Source organism: Saccostrea cucullata, unplaced genomic scaffold, assembly GCF_032062105.1.
Source record: "Saccostrea cucullata isolate Sc308-1 unplaced genomic scaffold, CSIRO_AGI_Scuc_v1 ctg403, whole genome shotgun sequence".
Taxonomy (NCBI): Eukaryota; Metazoa; Mollusca; class Bivalvia; order Ostreida; family Ostreidae; genus Saccostrea; species Saccostrea cuccullata.
This window is the reverse complement of record NW_026932593.1, coordinates 228,366-250,599: the sequence shown is the minus strand read 5'-3', so window position 1 is coordinate 250,599 and position 22,234 is coordinate 228,366. Positions and strand designations below refer to the sequence as shown.

Here is a 22,234-nt window from a genome sequence, read left to right as displayed (position 1 = left end):
GGAATTTACATGTTTTTTGATTACAAAAACCAGGTTATACTTGCAGGTAGAAAACTATAATTGGTAATGCAATACTAACTCGAATAAATAGCCAGATGATAAAAAAAACTTAAATAGATTGAGAGTCTCCATTTATTCAGAAAGTTAGAAGTATTTTTAAAAACAACTTAAAGATGCACATTATGTTCTCAGCAACTGAATCTAGGTTTTTGCTTCACCAATTTTAGTTACATTTAGTAAGTGCTTGTCCAGATAGCAGTTCAAAATACATTTATAAATGCCAAATTAAATCCCAAATTCTGCAGAAACATTTAAATCAATACTTAGTCTTTAAAAAAATTACGTTCCCTACTTAAATATCAACCACACGGAAAAACATAACGAACCTTCTCTAGCAGATTGGAGCAAGGGTTTCTATTCGAAAAAAAGGCTAATATGATATTTTTTCTGATATATGTTTGATTCAGAACGTTAAGGAATGGACTCGTTTTCACTTCTTTCGTTAAATCAGTCAGAAAATAGAAGTAAGATCTGGCATCTGGACCATTTCTGGTAATGTGCAACCCTGAATGTATCATCGGTGCATGTTAAGTCAACTTTAACTCTGAGCATTCATCAATGAAATGTAAGTCAGACCCAGCATCCGAACCAAGTCTAGTACTGTACATCCGAAGATGCATCATGAAGCATGTCTGGTCATCAAGTACTTATAGTGGCATTGCTAAAAAAACTTTAACTTACTTTAAAAAGATTGACCTCGACACATATTAGCTTAAAACCCAGCATCTGAAACCCGACAGATGACAAGGAATTACTGTTCAAGGGACTAGATGATATAAAAAAAATATCTGCTTGAAAAATTTTTAACTGGGAACGCCAATGCCGACGGTATTAAGAAAACTTCCCCTGTTCCGTGTAGTTGAACTAAAAATATGACGTTAACGTTATATGCTAGCGACGAAATAAGTATGGAAATAAAGAAAGTATCCGAAAATGTATTCTATTGTTAATATTTTCAAGAATTAACTTTGCTTTTAAAAATGTGCCACTTTTGGCTAAGTATTGTAACCTGGTGTATGATCAAGTAACCAGATGGTTCTAATTTTAGGTATGCAAATTTCAAACAATTTTTAATTTTTGGATATGAAGTGCACACGCGACACTCATCATATTGTAAACTATTAGTGTGCAGGGTATATCTAATAACTGGGCAAAACTAGGTGAGTGTCCCTCATGCACTTCATATTCTAAAAATCGATTTATAAATGCCACCCTCTTATATTTTCCCATAGGCCTAATGTTAACGCATTTGCGGGTACATCTAAGTTTGTGTCGGCTACGGTGTGAATTTATCTCATATTAACTTTTGAAATATTAATAACAAAAATTAAGATACTCATCTTAAATTCTAAACAAATTTTGAAAAAATAAATTGAAATTTATTTTTATGAAAATAAGTGGGCCGAGAAACGGCCTTATCGAAAATCCCCCTTTTGTATTTCAAACATTTGAGTTTTTAATCTACCGTTTGTTTAGAATAATTACGCTTAACAATCTAAAATTCAAAAACATTTTCGTCTTTTGATTATTTAAAATTTACTTCAAACTTCCAACTTTCAAACATTTTAGATTGTTAGAAATTTAGGATTTTTATCTAAACACTCAACTTTTAAAAAAACCAAAACACTTCTGTACATTTTTAGTTTTTAGAAGTTACTTCAAATATCCAAAATATCAAATTCCATACCCGGTTTGAACTTCAAAATGGATATCTAAAGTAAAATTCTAAAAACTCAGTGTTTAGGTTATTTGAAATTAGAACATTAGAATCACAATTTTAAATTTCTCAAAATCTAAAACATTTCAGTTGGATTTTATAAATTTGAAGCTAATTTCAAATAACCAAAAGACGAAAAATATTACCGAACTTTAGATTGTTAAGTGTAAACTTTCTAAACAAACGGTAGACTAAAAACTCAAACATTTGAATTGCAAGAATTATTTTTGGAAATTTGAATTTTGAACATTTAAGGTAAAAATCTAAAATATTGAAATTCTAAAACCTGTTTGGAAATTTAAAAATTTAGATTTTTGAACTAAAATATCAAATTTCAATATACTAAATCAGTTTGAGTTTTTGAAATCTAGAAATTTGAACTATATATATATTAACATTCTAAAACTCTAAGTCAATTTAGAAATTTGAATTGTTAAGCGTTACACGGACCGTGATGGAGGGATTACACTAGACGCGAAAGAGAATGATCATGACAATATAAAACAGAGGCACTTGGGGGCTGATCCCTCCTCTCCCCTTCAATTTTTTGAAGATAGATAGAAAACGATATATTTAAAAAACGGCTTATTGAGACAAACGGGTTAGATTATCAATATCAGGTAGTGTATATAAAAATATAAAAATACGAAAAAGATGAGTCGACCCCAGATTTAAAAAAGAAAAAAAATGAAAGGTGGAGAGGTATACCTAAGTGTCTGTGATATATAGACATGTTTATTTTTTTCTTTGTTTGTACGTCGACGTACAGTACAACACATTATTTGTTGATATTATAACCGGTTCATTCTACCTATTCCCACTTTTTGAAAATCAGGTAGAAAAATGTATGATTTCATGTGGGAGTAGGTGGAATATTTGTATCAACAAATAATTAACTATGAAAACATACCATAACTCTATAAACAATGATTAAAGCATACCCATAGAGGTTAAGACAGGTACGAGTATTTGCTTTTTAAAATAATAAATCAGAATTTTTAGCAAAATTTGAAAAAATAAAAAAGATTTCTTTAGGAAATTAAATAATATTTTCCCTATTAATCTATTCATTCTAGAGTCTACTTATTTAAAAGCTTTACCTCGATAAATCTCTTTATTATTTGTTCTAAAATGTAGCTATTAATTTTTAAAAGTGCATTTTCTTGTACGACCTTTTTTGTTACTCCCTTAGATTCCAATTTTTGAAGGAAATAAATAATATTTCTGACAAAATCTATAAATTTCTGTCTTAAAATGTACAAAATACAGGTAAACCTAAGAGGGGATGTAATTAGTGTAATTATCGGTAAACTATCTAAACATAAAACATCTATTGTTATAGGCAAGTGGGAATAGGTGGAATTGAGATTTTTAAAAAGTGGGAATAGTTAGAAGACACCATTATAACCTTATTTAAAGTGTTATATTTATGAAACTAGAATCTCATATACAATGAAAATTGTCTTTTATTCTGAAAAGAAATAAGCAAGCAAAGAAATGCTAAATTGTTGAGCCTTTCTACGACCTTTTGGAACATATAAATTACATTACTTATTCTGTTCTATTTTTTAATTATTATTTTTTTGGACTTAAATATAAAGAAAATATATGAATTTTTTTCAGCCCAAAGTTCGAAATAGAGCATGTAGGCGGCATCATGCTTTTTGTTTGGAATGTTTGACAGGAAATAAGTCAAACACAGTATTTAAACCTTATCTGCATCGTGGCGACTCCGGAATACAGGTTAGCTGCATCGTCCCTAATTGCGATTCATCAACTCCATTGTTAGCGTTGACTGCATTTCTGGAAACTTTGACTGGAAAATCTTACAAGGTAATATTAATGTGTAAAAAAAATTATATATCTTAATTATCTAATTTTGAAAGTTATGGCATGTATTGCCAAATTGATACAAACAGACGGCTCATTTAAATAATCAAACATTTTATTACCATTTTAAGATCATGAAAGGATAGCGACTATAACCCACTTTTAATAGAAAAAAAATTGCTGGAAAGATGATACTCTTACAGTACACATGTAATCAAAGATAAAAGTTCAGTGTTGATTCATCACATAAAGGCATATCGGTGTTGTACCAATGAACTAGCTAGCATAATCATATACATGTACATGTCTATCTTGCTATTGCTTGATAAATATTTTTGGATTCACTTAATTTATAACTTTATAGAGGAAAAAACAAAGTGACTTTAAATATACATTGATGTCAGTACATCTATTATAAAAGGAGGTCAATACGTATGTACTGGGGGTGCTGCGAAAGCAGAAACATTATTATAAAAGGAGTCGGTGCTCCCTCTTTTATATATCTTTGTTGAGGACTTACTGGAAAGACAAATACTCTATTTGATAACATTAACAAAAACGCTGACATATTGGCATGTCATCTGCAGCGAAAACTTCATTTTTTTTCTACATACTAGATTGAAATATTTCTGCGAAGAGCACTCATATCAGAGATGTGTACAAACTGTTGCAAGCAATATGTAAGCATTCAATTTTTTTATGTTTTGTATCGATTTTTGAATGTGGATAAAATAATTTATTAATCTCCAGATAATAGATTTCTAACTTTTAATTCATGTATAAGTGAAAAAAAATATGCAAGAAAAGAATCAAAATATCTTTTGAAACACATCTTTTCAGGCTAACGTCACCAGAGTGGCTTGTTCACATGGTTTATGTCATGAATGTGTAAAGGAAATTGTGAGTGAAAAGAAGTACAAATACAACATGTGCAAAGGAGAATATGACACTTGCAGAAACGTTGTACCAATCTCAGTCTTTCAGATTTTCGTTCAAAAAGAAAGCCAAATGGTGAGTTTTGGATTTTTTTCTCGTACATGTTAATTTAAAGGTTTTGTGACATCCTTTATTTTGCGGATAAATTAAGCAAATAACTTTTAATGAAAGATTATTATTGATCGTTATTATACAATTATAGCCCTTTGATGAGGTCAATCCCTCGATATATAGACCTTATAGAAAGCATATCGACCGAGCACGAAGTGCGAGGTCGATATGCTTTCTCTAAGGTCTATATGTCGAGGGATTGTACCGAATCAAAAGGCTACAATTGTTTTATTATTTTTATCAGTTAATAAGAAATATTAAAACCCTTCTTTATAATACGCAGTGCCTTCTCATACATGTACAAGGCATTGTTATGTCATTGCATTATGACGTCACAGTAATGAAAACCAGCTGCAGTATCTGTTTTTAGAAACATACAGTCTATAAAGACTATTGTGACGTCAGCACTATTGTTGCTTCACAGAAGAACGTTTTCAAATTTAGAAACAGCAGGTTTATAAATTTCAAAAATAGAAATATCCAGTCTGTAACACTTTCTATACTTGATCATGTGATCCAGTTTGAACCAATCAGATAGTTGGAACAATAAAGAAAAATAATAATAATTTTTGTCCTTGTTGTAATTTTGCTCAAGAATTCAATCAGTAAAATTTGTATATTTCTACAGGATTCAATGAACGATAGTGAATACAGCAGAGGTTTGTATAATTTGATTTTCTTCCAAACATTAACATTTTATTCCTCGACTAGTTTCTTCTTAGATTTAAACTATTTTTAACAACTGACTAACATTAGCAAAATATTTCGATTAACCTCAGAGTAAGACTTTAGGTGCTTTTGAAGAAGTCAATATAATAAAACAGTTAATTTTTGCAGATAAGAGACAGAAAATAACTTGGATATGATAGATAGATTAGATAGAGAGAGAGAGAGAGAGAGATTTGAACCCATTTTTCTATCAATTGTTTAAAATTTTAGAACTCCCAAAAATAGAACTTAGGATCTCAATTTCCGAGTCCACTGGGTCTTTAACGTTGTCGGCAGATGTGACATCATCATCAGCTATTACATCTGTCACCTGGATCCACGGTAATCAACAAATAGAGATGTCAGAATCACCACAAAAATTCATCGAAAATGAATCAAGGACACTTCATCCAACTCTTGTGATACAAAATTTACAAAAAGAAGATGCTGGATCTTATTTCGTGAAGGTGGAAAACAAAGACGGTGTCGGGAAAAGCAATGAAGTACACTTTCCCTTGCCTAATGGTATGAGTACAATCAACATTTCTATATTCTTTATACATTTGTTATTATATCCCGCCCGTCCGTCTGTCTGTTACGCTTTGAGGTACCCATCTCTTATCTGCAACTCCTCTTACAGTGAAATGTAATGAAACTTTCACAGAATCTTTATTACATATTGCCGTTGTATACCTCCTATTTTACTTTTTGACCCGACATGTATTTTAGGTTTCCCATAGCAAAACATGGACAATGCCATATATTCTTACCTATTCTTCCTAGTACAATAGGAGGTGCACAATGCCAATATGTAATAAAGATTCTTTGAAAGTTTCATTTAATTTCACTCAGTGGTAAAAGGGGAGTTGCGGATAAGAGTCGGGTACTCCAAAGCGTAACAGAGAGACGGACGGACAGCTAGACGGACGGACATACTGATTACTACGAATATCCCTATATACTTATAATAAATATCAATGACGCAACTAATATCAAATTTTAGCTTGTCCACGAATTTTACGGACAACACTCGTATATTTCTCCCACTTTTCAAGCGGAGGGTATAATAAGAAAAGTTCAGTTTCCGCTCTCTTACTTTTCTAGGGGTGTTTATATTTGGTCCTGGTCCGATGATTTTGACAGTTATCCCCCTTTAACTTGTAAAGGGTTTTAAAATTCACGATTTGCAATCATTATCTAGGCTACGAATGTACAATTTACAATTTGCAGTAATGTTTCTATTTATTATATAATGCATAAATACATATTTTGTGCATTGCATTTGAAATTTTGGATGACTGCGGGGCATTCGTGGCGTTACGACAGCTATAGTTTTTAGATATATCTTTTTTTCTATGATCAACATTTGATCTGCCAAATATTTGTCACAATAAAAAAAAACAACAAGTCGTCTTTCAAATAAAAACATGTTTATCATTTTAGTGAATGTTAATTTTTCTCCGGGAACAATACACTGTGCATGCAAATAATCTTTATTTAGCAGAATAATTCCTCGTATTAATAAAACAATTTAATGAAGCATTTCCCGGATCGTTTTGTTGAAAAATAAATTGTAGGAAGATTTTGTGAATATACATAAAAGGCATTTTAAAGGTTTTTTTGAGTTATTTTTTTTTATTTTGCAAAGCAAAATTTTTCAAAATTATCTTCTAGCTTTTTCAACTGATGCACTTGCTATTCACATTCATTAGGAATACAAACCTTATCTATAAAAATATGGAAATCTATAATTGTCTCATTCAAAACTAGACAAAAAAATCTTTAACTAAAATTGAGCCATGTGCACTTGAAGAAAGGATTGATTACTGTAAATGCACTTTGCATACATATGCATGTGAAATACTCTAGCTTAAAATGTCAGTATAATGATCATGCAAAGTTTTGGTTTTAATTAACAAAAAAGTATTGTTATAACATGTATTTTTTCAAAAAAAGATAAATCATTCCTGTTTGAATCTTGTTACATGTAGTTTTTGTTTTATGGTACAAGGCAAATAAAGTACATTTGTACTTTATATGCTTATGCAATGTGAAAAAAATTAAAAATATTTGTCAATTGAACTTCCAACAATTTTGAGAGTTCCTGGGTCTGTAATTGGTATAGATAATAATATTATCCATATTATAAATTGGCATTTTTACACAACAATGTTCTGAATTATAAAATTCGCCCATTCTATTGGCAGAAAAAACAAAGATTACAATTAAAAAAATTCCGAACCAAGAAGAAAAGTCTGTTATTCTTCAGGCTAAAATATCAACAAAGTGGCCCGTGAAAAGATTGCAATGGCAAAAGAACAGAAATAATTTAATTATTTCGAACATTATCATGAAGTATGTTGAAAACAAATCAGACAGGCATAATCCAGTCCTAACGATTCAAAATTTTGATAAATCTGACGAGGGAAAATACAGATTGTTAGCGGAAAGTATTGATGGCCAAGTTGAAAGTGAAGAAATTGAGTTAAGCATTTTAGAAGGTAAATATGCTATGTGATTTTTTTTTCAAAGATAAATATTTTTTTAGTATTCAAATTGTACAAAAATAATTTAAACAACAAATTATTTTTGCTTGTTTAAAGTAAAAAAAATTTACTTGCAGTAGAACGTCCGGAAATATTTGTAAATTTCTCGATTGACAAAGAAAAGAGGATCGTGACATTTATTGCAAATATACCAGCGTCACTAAAAGGAGCAAAAGTACGTTGGACTAAAGATAACAAAGACATAGATTCCAAGCAATATAGAAAATATAACTGGATGAAACTCTCTGATGCTGTTTCAAAGCTAATTGTACACGACATTACCAAAGTTGACCAAGGTGAATACAAGGCCGCAGCAGAATGTAAACCAATGACAATATGGAGTCAACCAATTATTTTCGCCGTTCCAAAAGGTACTTATTATAAAGAACACTTCATACCTTTTATTTCTGCGCCTATAACTAACAAATTAACTTATCTTTATTAGATATAAAAAGTCTAACCTATTCTGAAAATATTAAATAGTTCGTTGGTCTGTTTGTATTCTTCTATTTCCTAAAATTATTTTGACTTTTTTCTTATTCCAATCGAACAATTTCAGTAATACTTTTAATCAAAGCACTCTGTAAAGTGGACATAAATTTCACCAAATAAAATGACAAGCCTCTAAAAACGTAGATTATAATGAACATTAAAAAAAATAACTAGAGTTTTTTTCCTATACAATGCCAAGAATAACAGGTTCTAAGAAAGCTGTACATAATGATTTTAAATTAATCGCCCTTAAAAGGAGAATTTACGTGATTAGTAACATAATCATATTAATTCGCAAGTGTTATATATTCAAGTTTGATGAAGTCGTAACTACAACGGGTTGCGTTGGGCCACAGAACAGGGTACTAAGTGACACAGATTTCTTATCAAAAACACGAGCATTTATTTATATTAACATGGTTTTATCCTGAAGTAATGTAGATTGAAATTCTTGAAATCATTGCCATGGTAAAGTGGGAACAAACTTTTTCAAGGGGATATTTAAGGGAAAACTTGATAAACTCCGTTAAACGAACAACTACAACGCTACGGCGTGATTAGATAAAATATTATGCAAGCATCAAATTTGGCTGTCCTTAGGAGCAGGGTTGCTCAGCACAAAAAGTAATTTAATGTAAGTGATAGAAAATGAAAAACAATCTTTAGGGATCGAGGAGATCGAGGCAACACTAAAGCAGCTAAATAAATATGCAATCATTTCAAAGTAGTGAAATTTCAAATATATATGAAAATATGGATGCAATCATTTCAAAGTAGAGTGGAGCCTCATTTTTCCGGACACTTTAGTTCTTAGTTAATTTTTCCGGATATGTGAAATGTCCGGATATCTGAATTACCAGTTAAACAAGACAAAATGACGTCAAAAATTTCCGTTCCCATGAAAAAATGTCCGGATACTGAAGCATCTGGATATCTGCCGTCCCGATATCTGAAAGTCCACTGTAGTGAAATTTCAAAAAAAAATTTTAAAATATGGATTGTTAGATGTTGGTGCAATATTCCCAATCAAATTTTAAACGCCTATTTTTGAGAATTTAGGCACAAGTATTCTTTATTATCTATTTTTTTTTCTAAAGAGTGGGATAAATATGTCTCAAGTGAGCATGTTTGTCGATAAATATTTTGTTAGTTACATGTATTTCACTATCATGATCCGTTTATTATAGAACAAAGTTTTACTTGTTCAGATTTTATCATTGTTTTTAAAGATGCTGTAAGAGTGTCACTGGAGTACAAATTTGAAGGAAACACACTTCTTCTTTGTGCAGATGTAATCACAAATGGCTGGCCTGTCATAAAATACATGTGGCAAAAGGATGGTCAAGCAATTCATCCTGGGGGAAGAGCTCGTGAAAATTATTCAGTAATTGATCATCCAAAACTTGTAATTAAAAATACCTCCGAATCAGATGCTGGACAATATACTCTCACAGTTGAAACATTAGCAGAAGTGAAGAGTAGCGCCTCTGTTCATGTTTTAAAGCGTAAGTGACGTACTGATTCTTTAAAAGGATTTCTTTCTTAAATCCAGGATAGTTCGTTTGATATATACTTTACTAAGGTTGTTTGCCTTTATTTGAATTATGGTATTATAAAGTTATTTTTTGGTAACTCCATAAAGATAGAAAGATAAAAAATAAATTCTCTATTATTTTTTTTTTTTAATAAAGTACTGATAAATATTATAAATTTAATGAAATGACAACATTTTCAAATGCAGCGGAGCCTGTAAAAACAAAAAGGTCTAAAGAGGAATATAATCCTGACAATTACACGGATCCACAGTCAAAAATAGACAGATTTCCTGAAGAATGTCACGGAATCCCAGAAACTCAAATTGTAATGGTAAGGAATTGTTAGTTTATTATGATTAAAATAGCTCAAACATTTTGAAAGACAATGTAATCCCTAATGTTTGTTTTATTATCTTTGCAATAAAATTTCAATTAAATTAAATTCGCTTATATTGAAGTACGTATACGGTATTGCTTTTTTAAAGTAAATTATCTGTCCTTTGAACTATAAAGAGGCTCTTTGTACCGGTTATATTTAAGTTCTTCTGGGCAGCCGTTGTTACGGTTGGTGACATCGTAATTATACGGGAAGATCCTAATATGCTGGTAAATTATATTTTCAACTTATATTTTTTCAGTGCACGATTTTAGCTCACTTTTAATTATTGAAGGTAATCATATCTTCTCAGATTAAATTTTGACGCACTTTTAAACAGCTGTTTGAACACAGGTTTTTGAAAATGGGTAACTTACAAGAAAGATTATTCATTTTTTAAAATTATTTTTGAATAAAATGAATTAGCCTAAGCGTTGGTGTCGGCGTCCCAAGTTTTTTGGAGAAGATTTATTTTCAAGTACTTATATGCCCTTTATAAATAACACATGTATAGATGATTTTGTATGTTTCATTGTACATTACACCGGTCAAGATTTCAGATACTGCAATTTCATCTAAAGAATGACCAGGTTAATGTGTTAGAGCAGGTTTCAGTTTTTGCAGGAAGTCTCATTTCCAAGTAACAACATGTGCATTAGACCTATATGGACCCAACTTACAAGGATGATACGTGTCTCTAAGGATGCACATTACCAGACTTGCTTCAGATTCTGGATCTGATCTAAATTTTCTACACGAGTGACTGGGATAAAGTTATTGGTGCAAATCTAATTTCCAATTAATTTTAAACCCTTTATTGACCAAACTTGCATGGATTAAACAATCAAGAATGTACATTACAAGGCTTGTTTCGGATGCTGGATCTTATAAATATTTTTAGAACGAGTGAATAGTTTAAAGGTTTTAGAGCAGGGTCATTTTAATTAACTATTTGCCCTAACTTGACCAAACTTGCAAATATTATACATTTTAGGCTACACACTACTGGACTTGCTCCGGATGCTGAATTTGACCTAGTTTATCCTGATAAGTGACCATGTGATAATATTTTCACGCAGTTTCTTTTTGAAGTGACTATAAGCCCTAGGCCAACTAACTCTACACTGAAAATATATTTATTGATGCACACTACCAGAGTTGCCTCAGATGCTGTATTTGACCTACATTTTCCAGAAAATTGACAAGATTAATGATTTTGGACAGACCCTTCCAAAGTTACTTGAAGGCCTACCTGAATTAAACTTGCATGGATGTACACTTCTAGACATAATACACACTTGCAATTGACTTAACAGTATCTTTATTGTGACTATGATACTTGCCTAGAATCACTGTCAAGCTCCAGTAAGCCATCTTTAAGCCACAATTAAGCTACTTTAAACACAGTTTCGGAATTTGAGATGCCTAAATTGTAATGTCTCGTACATGTAATAATGGTGTTTATGTAACTTGATGATAGTTTTCAGTGCTTAATGGTTACGTTTTGACGGTCATTAAGCCACAATAAATCACCTACATGTACACTAAAAGCCATCATTAAGTCAAGCTTGTAGGAAGTTTTCCATATTGATATCTACAGGTCTTTGTGGTAAAATTCACTTCAGGGTCAAAAACAATCTACTAGATATAAAATATCAGATGGTATCTATAATTATTTTTCCTTTTTTCAAAATTTATATCTATGCTGCCACATCAATGAAAATCAATTTGACCAAGTCCCATGATTAGGACGCATTATAATTTTGTCTTTAAAAGAAATAGAAAATAATTATAAATTAAATTACATTAAGCTCTAATTAAAAAACAGTAGTATGTCATTGAGACGCGCTAAAATGCTCGCCTTCTTATGTTTAGCTCCGTAAATTTTTCTACTTTTTTTCCAGGTGAAAAATCCATACACACAAAACAAAATTTGCAGATTATGTTATGAACTGGTAAGTAACAAATTTTTCAATCAAGCCACAATGATAAGTTTATAAGCTTGCTTTCTATATAAGAAAACAAATTCATTTTCCTGGCTTACAAAATTCTACACAGTTGCCAATTTTTTTTATTTGAACTAAAATACTCTTGAATCATTATATAATTTGTGTTGCATCAATATATATTGTACGTGGAATTCATGGGTGCCCCACATCCAAGAATTATATATTTAACGGATTAATAGGGGGATTATTAAGATCCGTCTTTTCTTTTGTAAATGAAAGAGAATACATGAAATTATGTTCCCCTTAAACACGTAAAATTTTGGTCTTCTAGAAGAAATAGACACTAGGAATTTTGATGATTCCACAGTATTTGCCTCAACAGAATAATTCATTTTGAAAATATAAATAGAAGATCAATAGAATAATTTTTTTTTAAAATAAAACATGGAAAAAGATCGAAACTAAAGTTCTAGACCAGATAAATGTAGATTTTTTTTGGAAAAAATCTTTTGGAATGAATGTCTTGCATGCGCCGTCCTTACAAGATCAATTATCAATTTGAAGGTTACATTTTACTTAATCAAATGCGGTTGCCACAATAATGTGTCTACAAAAAGGAAAAAAGAGTAAAATCTGGCTCCAGATAAATTTTTGATTTATAAAAAAAACACTGAAAATAATACTTCGGCTGTATTGCCTAAAAATTTAAATCGGTGATGAATGGGAAAAAATTGATAATAGCCATACTGGTTTTAGAATTAGTAGAGTCGCTTAGGTGAAAAAAAAGCTATCCGTCTTGGTACACTGTCGTGTGTATCGTATGATGTGCATCTTCGCCAGTCATTAAGTTTTGAGCAATTCCATTTTTTTCTTGAACCACTGAACTAATTACAACCAGTATTTGGTATAATTAGTTGAAGGGATAGGCAGACCGTGAACTTCATAATCCCATTTACTTAGCTTGTCATTGGTCATTTGCAAAATTATTTTGTTGCACACAAATACACTGAAATTGACATCAAAAAGATGCTTGAGTTTCTGATTGACAATATCTATGTGGTTGTTGGAGACCAGGCCTTCCAACAATTTATTGGAATTTCCATGGGTACCGATTGTGCCCCGTTATAAGCAGAATTTGTCCAAAATCTTGTACGTGAAAAGAAGAAAACTAAAACAATTTCTGTGGCCTTCACCTCGACATTTAGATATATCGACGACGTATTGTCAATTAACAATGGTTATTTCTATTCTTATGTCGATACGATATATCGCGGTGAGCGTGAGATAAAAGACACCACACAGTCTGACACATCTGTTTTATATTTGGATATTTCACTTGAAAAAGACATTAATGGTAATCTAACAACAAAATTTTATGATAAACGTGATTAATTTGCCTTTTCAATCGTCAACTTTCCTTACTTATGCAGCAATATACCTTCATCATCTGCATATGGGGTGTATATCTCTCAGTTGATTCGATACGCAAGAGCATGCTCTACGTATGAATAATTTCTAAAACGAAGTATATCTTATTGATAAACAAGTTGATGAAAAAAGAATATCAGTAGACTAATTTAAAGTCATCATTTCGTAAGTTCTAAGGTTGATACATTGACCTTGTCAGCAAATGTAATTTATCATGATCATTAAGTCAAATGCTGACTGACGTTTTTCATCCTAATTGTTAAGCTATTATTTACACTCTGAATTGGCAATGGAATTTTCTGTTATTTCTCGATCATGACAAGGAGCACACGGCGGATGGGACCGGTCGGCAAAGAATGCTCACTCCTCCATGGCACATGATCCCACCTCTGATGTTTCGGAGGTCCATGTTTGCTCTGCTCTTATTTTGTATATTGTTTCATGGACTTTGAGATTGAATACTGTTCGTTATCTCCATTATTTCATGACAAGTCTGTTTGTTTCTTGTTTGTATTTCTTAAATAGAGTTATTGCAAATTTTGAGTACATAATTTGACAGCATTAATTTATTTAATAGACCTAAATAATTTTTTAAACACCTGTACTGAAGTTTAATTTAAGGAATAAGAATAATCCTTGACTTCCCTTTTTAACTACTTTAATTTTTAAACTTTATTCTAGACTACAACTGTGTAGATGTACAGCCTCTGAAGATATTTAGAAATAACATGTATAACTATACTTATTTATTTATTTTTTTTGTACATTTCTTAACTTAACCACCTCTCTGCGGAAAGTAAACAAAACAACATTAGGGAGCCACAAATTCAGAATACACTAGGGAGCGGAACTATCATGTCACTTAGAACCTTTTTCACGCTTGATTAAACAAAGCAGGGACTGCTGGGTCTGCTTTCTAGAGCAGTCGCATAGCGGTCCATGAGCAGTCCCACAATTGTCCCAGAGAAGTCCCACAACAGTCCCAGAGAAGTCCCAAAGCAGTCCCTTTTTACATTACAGTTACATTTACATAAAATAAATATTACAATTTCCAACGTTTTCGAACACATTCATTTTTACGTTTGGTTTTGTGACTATTTTATGTAGTCTATAGTAGCAATTTCTTCTTCGAGAGTCAGGGACATCTCTAACAAAGAAAGCATGCAGCAAAATAACTTTTTAAAATATGCAATGAGTTTTTGGATTAATCCATTGTTTATGATGAACTTGCATGTTGTTTTGAGTACCAGGCACTATGAAATACTGCCAATAAAAATCATTTTAGTTTTTGCGAAATTATTTATCAGACAAAGTACAAATGAAATTTGACGAAATGAAAATCGTTGTTCCTTTAATATTCATGTACTTCAATCATTTTTGAGTTATTCTTGTAAAGAACTGTTACACTTCTATATAAACCCAGCTTGGACCTATAGGACCAGAATTGGCGTGTTAGTGTCTTCTAAAAGCTTGCCGACTTCTGTTCCGGTCAATGATTTGGCTTCATACATGTACTTATTCTTTTCTCAAAAAGCATGTTATTTCAGACTTTATAGATAAATAGTAGGAACCTTTCCATAGACATTATCTATAAAGCTTGATATAGCCAATGCATTCTGCATTTGTCATTTTTAAAATTTTTCACGGTAAATTATTATAGTCTTATTTTTTCTTGATGTGTTTATTTCACAACACAATTTTGTGAATATCACAAAACATGCCTTTAATATAAATAAATTATATCAATGAAATCTAAGGGAGTGCAGTTATTGATCTATATTATTCTTTTGCTTAAAAACGACGTCTATATATGATTAAAAAATAAATCTCGAATTGGGCGTATTTGAACAACATACATCCAATCACTCTGCACTAAGATATTGACAGTAGTGAAGGAAAACTTCAAGAGTACTGTGCAACTATTTATTCAAGAAGTGGTCTAAATCAGATGTGGATACTTAAAAATTCTAAAGAACTTTTGGACAATTTGAAATCACAAGACTTTACAAAAATCGACAGCTTAAAAAACTTACGACTTTTCAACTTTATACACAACAATTCTCCACGACAAATTAAAATCCAGGCTTTTAGATATTATTGACAGCTGTTTCTTCAATAAAAATGGAACTCGTAAATTTACCTGCCTCGTCATTGGTCATTTGCAAAATTATTTTGTTAAAACAGATTCTGATTGCACACATAAGTACTCTGAAGTTGACATCAAGAAGCTGCTTGAGTTTCTGATTGACAATATCAATGTGGTTTTTGGAGACCAGGTATTCCAACAATCTATTGGAATTCCCATGGGTACAAATTGCGCTCCGTTATTAGCAGACTTATTTTTATATTCACATGAAGCAGAATTTATGCAAAATCAACTCGACATTTAGATATATCGACGACGTATTGTTAATTAATAATGATGATTTCCATTCCTACGTCGATACGATATATCTTGGTGATCTTGAGGTGAAAGATACCACAGAGTCCGACACTTATGTTTCATACTTGGATATTTTAGTTGAAAAAGACACTAATGGTAATCTAACAACCAAGCTATATGATAAACGTGATGACTTTAACTTTTCTATCGTCAACTTCCCTTACTTATGCAGCAATATACCTTCATCACCTGCATACGGAGTATATATATCTCATTTGATTCGATACGCAAGAGCATGCTCTACGTATGAACAATTTCTTAAACGAGGTAAATCATTGACAAGCAAGTTGATGAAACAAGAATATCAACAATCTCGTTTAAAGTCATCATTTCGTAAGTTCTATGGTCGATACAATGACCTTGTCAGCAAATACAATTAATCATTGAGTCAAATGCTGACTGACGTTTTTCATACCAATTGTTAGTCCATTATTATTATACACTGAATTGACGAAGGATTTTTTCCGTTATTTCCTGATCATGACAACGAGCACACGGCGGGTGTGACCGGTCGGCAGGGGATGCTCACTCCTCTATGGCACCTGATACCATCTCTGATGTTTCGGAGGTCCATGTTTGCTCTGATCTTATTTTGTATATTGTTTAATGGACTTTGAGATTGAATACTGTTCGTTATCTCCATATCCTTCTGTTTAAAACTTGTGATCTGAAATTAAAACATTGATTCAGAAATTGACTCAGTGCACGCATCTTTAATTAAGGTATGTCACTCGTGAAGTTTGTTAAATCAAGGATTTTTGAGAAGTATATTTTGGATAAGTACTCATAAAGTGTGACTCAATATCTCAGAGAAAACAGGGGGTCGTTGTGCATCCTACACATGTACTGAGCTACGGTACAATTAAGTTGACCTTTTTCCACTTAAATTTTAACTCTTTGCTAAATTACTTTAACCTTTATCATATTTTATCAGATGTCACCACGGGAGTTTATATGATTTTATTTTACATAAAATAGTTAATAATATTTATCATTGAACAAATCTTGCAAATTAATTCGCGTCAATTATTGTGTGATCTTTTTGCACTTAAAAGTAACATATTTGGGGTATAAAAGATTAATAGGCAATAAGACATTTTCTTAAATCAAGCTTTTTACGACTTAAGTGCTGATCAGTTACAAGTATAGAGTACTTTAAAATAATAAAAGAAAAAGTTAAGGTAGGTGATGTTAATTTTGAAATATTGGTCAAATATGTGATTTTCAGGCAAAAAATGATGTAAACTATATCTTGACTTATTTGACATATCTTCATTTTTTAGCAAAGTTATCGAAGAAAGGTGTAAAACTTGTTCTTAAAATACAAATTAATTTCAATATTAAATATTCCTAGCAATATCATAACAGAAAATATTCTCCGAGTAAAAGTATTCGAAGCTAAAGTTCCAAGATATTAAATTTAGTAAATGTGCAGATTTGCAGAATTATCCACTCGGAGTTCCTCGGATAAATCGTACCTCGCACATAACCTCGGACGTCAAAGGTGTTCTGCTATCTAGCTGAATTAGTCATGTGATCTTATTTGAATTTCTTTCAAATGTCATACATTTGAAATCGGAGTTATTTTGTGACACACCCAACAGATTGTTCTTGTTTTCAAAGCCTACTAATATGAGGTTGTAATTAAAACCTGTTTACAATAAACAATTGTACTAATTAAGAAACATCTTCGAAGAACGTATTGCAGGGAGAAATATGAAATATGTGACAAGGCAGTTTCCGGCGGAGAAATGTAAGGATCTTATGCGTATTCCTCCACTAATCACATCCGAGATTTGAATGGAGCGTAGCGGAGTCAGCCGAGGATTGCCGATTGAGAATTATCTGCTAAATATCCTTCCACCACAAGAAATATTCCCTCATAAATCTTGCTTCGTTGTAGCTTTTTGAGCAGTTTTTTTTTGTCGAATGTTAAAAGATTAACATTGTTGAATTTAAATATTTTATAAAATTGAATTTTGATAAATAGTTTCGAAGTAAGAGGTTCTGTGTGAACTTTTCTAAAAAGCTAACGAGTGACATACCTTAAATATGTCTAGCTCATTGATAATAATAATTATTATATAACGCTCGGCTATCTATACTAGGCAACTCTAAAAAATCTTGCTTTCGATGCCCATGGAATTCTCGCAGCGCTGCCTTACACTACACGGCACAGAATAGAAGTGGGATACAGTTATTGCAGCCCGGAGGACCGGGCTGCTCTATGCATATACGTTTAAGTGTTGTTGTATGGGGATTGGGGTGGGAGTAGTTATTTAGAATTAAAGGTTTTTTAAACATAGAAAAGATTGTTAATCAGAATGTTCTTTCCGTTTATAATTATGAGATACATAATATATTTACTTCCATAAAGTGAATCTGTAAAAATATATATGTTTTTCATATTTAGTACATAAAGTTGATAATCATTTACTATCGAAAAAACGACAGGTCCCTTTTTTCAGAACTTCGAATCCTACTTATCGGATAAAAACGTACTCTGTACAGTTTGTGTTTTATATTCTAAAATTGAAAATTAATACATTTTTAAATATAGGTGATGCGTGTGTCTAACTTTAATATATATTTGATGCAGCCAACATTTACTTGGGAATTGATCAAGTTTAAAATGGTATCGTTTTTGATTGATTTTTATCCAACTACAAGTTTTCAAAATATTCGCGACAATCATCTCCATCAATAAGATGCATGCCTGTTTACACATATCGAAGCGGTTTAATGATCAAGACTCAATTTCATTGCAGCCCGGAGGACCGGGCTGCTCTATACACATAAGTTTAATTGTTGGTATATGGGGATTGGAGTAGGAGTAGTAATTTAGAATTATAGGTTTTCTAAACATTGAAAAGATTGTTAATCAGAATGTTCTTTCCGTTCAAAAACTACGAGATACATAATATCTTTACTTCTATAAAGTAAATCTTGAAAAATATATATGTTTTTCATATTTCATACATGAAGTTGCTTATCATTAACTTTCGAAAAAACGACAGGTCCCTTTTTTTAGAACATCGAATTTTACTTTTCGGATAAAAACGTACTCTGCACAGTTCGTGTTTTATATTCTAAAATTGAAAATTAATACATTTTTAAATATAGGTGATGCGTGTGTCTAACTTCAATTTATATTTTATGCAGCCAATATTTACTTGAGGAATTGATCAAGTTTAAAATGGTATCGTTTTTGATTGATTTTTAGCCGACTACAAGTTTTCAAAATATTCGCTACTATCGTCTCCATCAATTAGACGTATGTCTTTTCACTATTTTTGAAGAAGCGGTTTGATGATAAGACTCATTTTCATTGTTCACTTTATATATTTCCCGGGAGACAATTGATGGTTACATCAAATTGATGTTTTCTTGTTGTTTACTTTTATATATTTCCCGGGCGACAATTGATGGTTACATCAATGTTTTCTTGTTTGGACATTAGTTTTAAAGAGAAATGTAACCAATACACGTTGTAACGAAATAAATTATTATCTATAAAGCACATTTTACAACATTTCTTATACTAACATAACCGCCCAAAGTGAAGAAATATTAATATAGAAAGCACAAAGAAATTCACTATTGTATGGATACTCACTTCCGCCCAAGCCCGGGGTTGAACTCTCGACCTTTGGAATCTGTCTCCTAGCAGTACAGGAACAGCGTACTAAAATGTTGGAAAATGTTGGAATTTGTAATATTTATTTTATGTAAATGTAAGCCGAACATCAAATTAACTTTCACTAGGGAAAACAAAACCCTCATATAGTCGATTGAAGATTGAATCTCCCATCAACTCCACTTAATCTGAGCGCATCTGTGATGTAGGTTTTTTTTCATTTTTCTTTTGATTTCTGAGTTGGTTTTTGGAAGTAAATGGCCGAATGTTTTGATCGTTTTTCATACAATAATTTTCGGTATGTTTCTTTGCACTGCTAGAGAGAAAATTATTGCCCTTTCAAGCTCCTTTTACTTTCATGTTTGCAAAAATAAATAGATTATTAGCTAACGTTATATCTAGGTTGTAAATTTGTAATTTTTCTTAATGATATCAATAATTTTTAAGTTTTTACATGTAGATGGTATTTGAAATATATGTAAATTGATAGGGTTATAGTAAAATGAACGTAATTACTAGCAGTATGTATCGTAAAGTCAATCAGTTTTCATTCAGATTTGTTAGCTTTGCTAGAAGAAATGTATTTTAAAAAATTACTAAAAATATTAAAATATCTGAATGTGAATAGCTTTTTTTCAGGCTGTGGTAGAAATAGAAAACTGCAAACACAGATTTTGCCGAAATTGCATTTCAGTTCTAACCACTAAATTGCAATCAGAACAGAAGTATTTTACTTGCACACTTGGATGCAAATCATGGATTAGTTTGAATGCCTTGGACGCGTTTTTGAAAAGACCCTGCGCAATACAGTTAGAGGTAAGTTTTTTCTTTTATTATTGAAGTTTGCATATCATTGTATACCGAGTTATTTTCACCCATGATATTCTTAGCCTTTTTACACTTGAAAACATATTTCTACCGTTTAGATTCGCCTGGTCACATTTCTGTTTATGATATTAAATTGTGTTGTTTGGATTTGCTATGATATAAATATGCCCACCCGTGTGTATGGCGAAAGGGGCGAAAAAAAAACGTGGGCGCAATTTTTTTCTGTATTCAGTTGTATACAATATCAAATTCTTCTAAAACATGTATGTCAATGGAGAAAAAATTGGAATAATAAGTTTTACTTATTTTCTTTAAGGTACCAATGTATTTTCAAATAAAACCCAAAACCTGTGAGAGCTGCAAAGGAGATGTGAGTAATGTTACTTTTATGGGTATTAAAATAATCATATTTTCATTTTTAATAATTCTTGACAATTCATAGTTGAGTTTCTTTCCCATACTGCCAATTTTGGCCTTACTTTAGTTCGGTGAAAAGATCCGCTATTTAATGAAACGTAATTTTTTTTTTGCTAGTCCTGACTTCTAAATAATTCAAATGTTTTTCCTAGGTTAGGTTGGGCAGTAATAAGGGTAATATACCGTTAGATCTTTAAAGCTCTTCAAGATCAATCCATGATGAATCATATTAATCTTGTAGTGTAGATATACTTTTGTTCATATTACATCTACTGTAAATAGGGCGGGACAAAAAGGCGATAAAATTCAGAAGAATATAGGTATTTGACGGGGGATCTGAGTCATGCAGAACAGTAGATCCAGAGTCTCTCAGATGAGCGTTGTGGCCAATAAGCCTGCTGTTGATATTTTTGCTAGCCACGAATTTAAGTCTATTCTATTTCCACAAAGCCATTTGTACCTTTTGCAAAATTCGCTTTTTCTCATGTATATTGACACACATTCATCAAATGATCTGACGTTCTTCGTCAGAAACCTTTGTCTAGTGAATATGATAAATCTGTCTAATATATAAACAATCGTATGCAAAATAACCACGAGTGTATATCAATTTTTGTTCTTAGTTTTTTTGTCTAACCGATTAACCTATTCAGATTATTCACATACATGCCAATCCCTGGCAGTTTAATCTTAAGCTGCGTATGTATGTATTAACATGTACAAAAAATACTTTTTGTGGTCTCTGCTTCTCGTGATTTATCCTACTTTAATTTCATAAGATAATCTGCCCTGAAAAGGCATATGAGACTAAATTTCTTTGATGCCGGGGGGGGGGGTAATTGACAGTGTATTAGTCACAAAAACTCTGGTTTTACTAATATGTTAATTAGTTAAATTTTGCAAGCACAAATACATTTTGTGAGTAATTTATTAAATGGTTATTGCTTACAGGGCATCATAGAGGCCAAATACTGTAATCATTCTTTATGCCTAGACTGCTTGCAAAGATGTAAGCCAGACGAACAATGCGAAATACCATCATGTAGAAATATGAAGCTTCCACCAAAATATTACTATGAATATTTGTTATCATCATTATGCAGCAAGAAGATCGATAAGGTAATCATTTGTTTAATATGAATTGTTTAATTTTCCTGAAACCTTTTTAACAAAAACAATACGACTTATACAAACTAAGCAATTCAAAGAAGTCCCTAAAAA

General features: G+C 31.5%; 1 protein-coding gene across 2 annotated transcripts in view; it reads left to right on the top strand.

The window, feature by feature from the left end:
* Positions 1 to 22,234, top strand: part of LOC134235515 (uncharacterized) — a 61,143-nt gene that overhangs the window by 18,179 nt on the left and 20,730 nt on the right. Inside the window, exons 9-21 of one of the 2 annotated variants that reach the window (XM_062717649.1) lie at positions 3,401 to 3,610; positions 4,225 to 4,287; positions 4,448 to 4,618; positions 5,283 to 5,313; positions 5,594 to 5,887; positions 7,570 to 7,863; positions 7,989 to 8,279; positions 9,630 to 9,905; positions 10,142 to 10,266; positions 12,216 to 12,266; positions 20,408 to 20,584; positions 20,913 to 20,966; positions 21,965 to 22,132. In XM_062717649.1, coding sequence (XP_062573633.1) covers positions 3,401 to 3,610; positions 4,225 to 4,287; positions 4,448 to 4,618; positions 5,283 to 5,313; positions 5,594 to 5,887; positions 7,570 to 7,863; positions 7,989 to 8,279; positions 9,630 to 9,905; positions 10,142 to 10,266; positions 12,216 to 12,266; positions 20,408 to 20,584; positions 20,913 to 20,966; positions 21,965 to 22,132 — 2,205 coding nt within the window. Of the gene's footprint in view, positions 1 to 3,400; positions 3,611 to 4,224; positions 4,288 to 4,447; positions 4,619 to 5,282; positions 5,314 to 5,593; positions 5,888 to 7,569; positions 7,864 to 7,985; positions 8,280 to 9,629; positions 9,906 to 10,141; positions 10,267 to 12,215; positions 12,267 to 20,407; positions 20,585 to 20,912; positions 20,967 to 21,964; positions 22,133 to 22,234 lie in introns of both variants that reach the window. The other variant, XM_062717648.1, reaches the window with a different exon arrangement.